General features: G+C 37.7%; 1 protein-coding gene across 1 annotated transcript in view; it reads left to right on the top strand.

Annotated features, from left to right (window-relative positions):
• Positions 1–3,475, top strand: part of LOC103135337 (vascular cell adhesion protein 1-like) — an 8,025-nt gene extending 4,550 nt beyond the window's left edge. The window contains exons 3-7 of the mRNA XM_016669398.1: positions 1,872–2,024; positions 2,099–2,353; positions 2,437–2,527; positions 2,972–3,015; positions 3,219–3,475. Coding sequence (XP_016524884.1) covers positions 1,872–2,024; positions 2,099–2,353; positions 2,437–2,527; positions 2,972–3,015; positions 3,219–3,460 — 785 coding nt within the window. The 3' untranslated portion in view covers positions 3,461–3,475. The remainder of the gene's footprint in view (positions 1–1,871; positions 2,025–2,098; positions 2,354–2,436; positions 2,528–2,971; positions 3,016–3,218) is intronic.
• Positions 3,476–4,213: the final 738 nt, after the last annotated feature.

Below are 4,213 nucleotides of genomic sequence, written 5' to 3'. Positions count from 1 at the left end.
TATATATATATTGTTTTACCTCAGTTAGACTTGCCAAAATGCGTTATACTTTTTTAAATACCATTTTTGTAAATTTCCTCACATTGATATGTTTACATACATTTGGTCAGTATTTGGGATAACTGTCTGTCAAAATGTATGATATTTGTCTAAATGTGTAGTATTTTTGGGCTTTCTTCTACAAACTTATGATGGGTTAACTAACACATTTGAATGAATTGGAGGAACACCTTTTGATGCATTTCAAGGTCACACCTTAAACACACTGCTTTCTTGTTTGACACAATAGAAAAGTCAAAATAAATCAGCTAAGACATCAGGAAGGGAACTGTGCAGCTGCACAAGTCGGGTTCCTTCTTGTGAACAACCTACCTATGACTGCATATGCCACATTCATTTGTTCAAACAATTACATGCTAATGTGGGAATGCCCAATGATCATATTGCTCACGAAGGAGAATGACTTTTGGTCCACAATGTTTAGATTGACCCCAGAACAAAAGCCAAAGCCCTGGTGTAGATTTTGCTAAAGAATCTTAAATATGATTATACACAGAAAAACATGCCTTGTACCAACATGGGCTGAAAGGCCACTCACTGAGAAAGAAACCTTTACTTCAACAGAAGCATTAAGAGCCAGATTGCAGTTTGCAGATGCACGCAGGGACAAAGATCTACATTTCTGGAAGCATATCCTGTGGTCTGATGAAACGAAAGTGGAACTGATTGGCCATAATAACAATCATTACATTTGGAGGAGAACTGAGGATGCTTTCATCATCTTAACTGTCAACTATGAGAGTGCCAGCATCATGATGTGGGACTGCTTGCTGCAGGAGGAACTGGTACACATCATAAAACTCATGGCATCATGAGGAAAGGACACTGTTAGGGAATATTGAAGCAACATCTGAAGACTTCAGCCAGGCAGTAAATGTTTGGGCACAGATTGGTCTTCCTAATGGACAACAACCAAAGTGGTTATAATGTGGCTTAAAGACAACAAAGTCTGTGTTTGTGTGTAGCCATCACAAAGCCCTAATCGTGGTCCTACGGGTTAGAGGTGCAGAGATCTGAAAAGACCTGTGAGTGAGGCAGCTTACAAACCTGACTCAGTTTCACCAGTCCTGTCAGGAGGAACGGACACCAGCAGGAAACTATTGGGAAAAGGTTGTGGAAGGAAATCCAAAGAGGTCTGATCCAAGTCATATATTTTAAAAAACAGTTATGTCTGATACTGAACAAGTTTATGTAAACTTGTGAATCTGAAGAAAGTTGAAAAAAAAAGTTATTGCTGATTTTTCTTTCATTTAGCAAATAGAGATAATTTTGGTAATTATAGCTAATTTAAAACAAAGAAAAAAGGTTTGGCTGGATTTAATTTCAGTCAGAAAAAAAAAGTGTATTGGGATTTTGAAAATATCTGGTGTCAACTGTGCATGTTTGCGTGGGTGCATGTGTGTGTGTGTGTGTAGGTGTGTGTGTGTGTGTGTGTGTGTGTGTGTAAAATAATCATTTGTTTTCCTTTAGGTCTTCCAATTTGTTTAATGCAAGGTGATCAATGTCAATGGATGTCTCATCAATTTGAGGACAATTGTGCTTGCGTATTTCTTTTTATCGAATTAATTAAACTTAATGAAAAATATTTTAACAAACATTTGATAGTTTTGAGCATTGGAGGTCTGCTTTATTTATTAAAATGTGCATTTGATGTGAATCACCAGATTCTCCTTGGAGTCCCAGCATTAATGTTCCCTCTGACCTGAAGGAGCATCAGTCTGTCACTGTAACCTGCTCAGCTTTCACTCCCTGTCCACACTCACCTCCTCAACTCACCTGGAATCTCCACCAAGACTCTCTCAGACAAACAGAGAAAAGCACAGATGGAACCTTTACAACTAAAATCCAGGAGAACATCACTCTGTCAGACACACATGATGGATACAACATCAGCTGTTCTGCCAGATATCCTGTGATTGGAGGAAACAAGACAGCAGAGACAGAAGTGACTCTCAGTGTTTCATGTAAGTGATCCTGTCAGCAGGTCATGGTTCAGCTGTTTGTGATCAATAAAGTTCATGTGTCTCATTTTCCTCAGATGCTCCTAGAAACACCTCAGCATCCATCAGTCCATCAGGTTTGGTGTCAGCAGGTAGCTGGGTGGAGCTGAGCTGCTCCAGCAGAGCCAAACCTCCACCCAGATTCACCTGGTTCTGGAACAGCGAACATGGAGATGTTAATGTGTCTGTGGAGCAGCTTTACAGTTTCAATGTTACCGAAGGAGGAGAGTTTTACTGTATGGCTATCAATGATCTGGGTAATCAGACATCCTATGTGAACATTACCATTGAAGGTATTTCTTGACTCCACTACAAACATTTGAAAATATTCTCTGATCATGAACCTTTTCAGTTTGTCTCTGTACTTTTTTTTTAGGTCCTCCAAAAGCAGATTTTCCCACTGTGCCAATCGCAGTGGGAGTATCTGTGGCCATCATCATGGGTTTATGTCTGGTTTTAACTGTTTGGTGAGTATCATAATTAATAAAATCATGCTGCAATTTGTGGATGTAGTTACCTTAAAAAATTAGTTCATATCAAACTCCTCAAAATCGCTTTGACTTCCACACGTCCAATTCGAACAATAAAATTTACATTCACAAAACATAAAGACTTTTTTATTCCATCTGCGGTCAGAGGGGAAAAGTTGTATTTTAAAGACTGAAGTAAAAAAAAAGAAATTACAAATAACATAATTACAAAATAAAGAAGTCAGGCAGAAGAAAGTTATCAAATCAAATTTTGTTCAACAAACTTACAAAAGCAATACCTACAGTATGGAATGCACATTTTACATATAAGTTCCCATCTTCCAGTGTTTTCTGTATATTTCATTACATTGATGATCATCTTTTAATGCGGTCACCTCCAATACAGCAGAAATGTTCTGACAGATCTCTCATGTCTTCCAGGTGTTTTAAGTCCAAACAATCATCTCCTCAACAGACTCAGGTGAGGAAATGATCATCTTCTCTATGCAGCATTTCATATTTATGTCTGCATATGCATTTCCCAGTCGGACATCCACATATTTTATATCACTACCCCTACCAGACTTTCAAATTACAGATTAGTTAAACTTAAAGTTTTGCACAAACGTCTCAATAATAATAATATATTTAAGCAGGACTACACATACTTTTTTTTATCTTTATATCCCACAGAGTCAAACAGGCGTTGAGCCTGATGTTCAGATATCAGATGGCAAAGAAACAAAAGGAGAAGTTCATTACGGAGAAGTGAACATCATAAAGAAGACTCCTGAAGCTTCCTCGTTGCCAGTGCCGGACAGCGACCAGGCGTCGGTGTACGCTCAGGTCAAAGTGCCAACGGCAGAGAAATCCACAACGCAGACGGCTGAGAGTCCAGAGAATCTCTACGCTCAAGTGAAAAAGAAATAATGTTTGTTTTGTAAGATAAAATCAGGACTTTTTTGTGCAATAAGTAAGTTCTTGTCAGACATGGTAGATATGTTTTTCTGAACCTGCTCATCCTTAGTTTAACTGTTCTGTCGCTTCTGATTTCAGACTTTGTCAAGATTTCAGTTGTTTTGTTTTAATAGTGGAATCTGCAGATCGATCTCCTTGTCATTAAATTATTTCTGAAAAGAAAAAAAAGGTGTTGAAAGCAGAGAATCATTTATGAAACATGTCATAGAGTCAGACGTGTTGGAGTATGATTTATCTAAAGACTCCTCCCCTAATTTGTCATGGAGACCAAGACCAGGTCTTACATTCTTCCAACAACCTGTGAAAAGGAAAGCTGGGAGCCATTTTGCAGACTTTATTTTCAAATATCTTATTGAATGTTTTGTGTATTTTCGCCTTGGTCAAATGTAACATGTACTATTTTTCCTGAGCTTGGTGTTTTCTGTATTTCAAATAAAATTTGGAGTTAAAATAAATGCTATATTTTATACTCATGTGGCTCTTTTTGCTTTACATTTGTTTGACATCTCAAACTATCATAACCACCAAATTTCTTCTTCTACATCCAACAACAGCAGACCTACAAAACTGATCTCATCTGAAAAGCACCGCCAACATGACAGACAGGGACTCTTTGTAAACACACTATTTTAAGTTCATCGGACAAATAATGATTCAATACGAGAACTACTTTCATAATGATAGAAAAACTGAGTTGAGCAATTA

Source organism: Poecilia formosa, unplaced genomic scaffold (genome assembly GCF_000485575.1).
Source record: "Poecilia formosa unplaced genomic scaffold, Poecilia_formosa-5.1.2 Scaffold24, whole genome shotgun sequence".
In the NCBI taxonomy this organism is placed as follows: Eukaryota; Metazoa; Chordata; class Actinopteri; order Cyprinodontiformes; family Poeciliidae; genus Poecilia; species Poecilia formosa.
The sequence above is the reverse complement of the archived record's forward strand: the minus strand, read 5'-3'. Positions and strand labels throughout refer to the sequence as shown.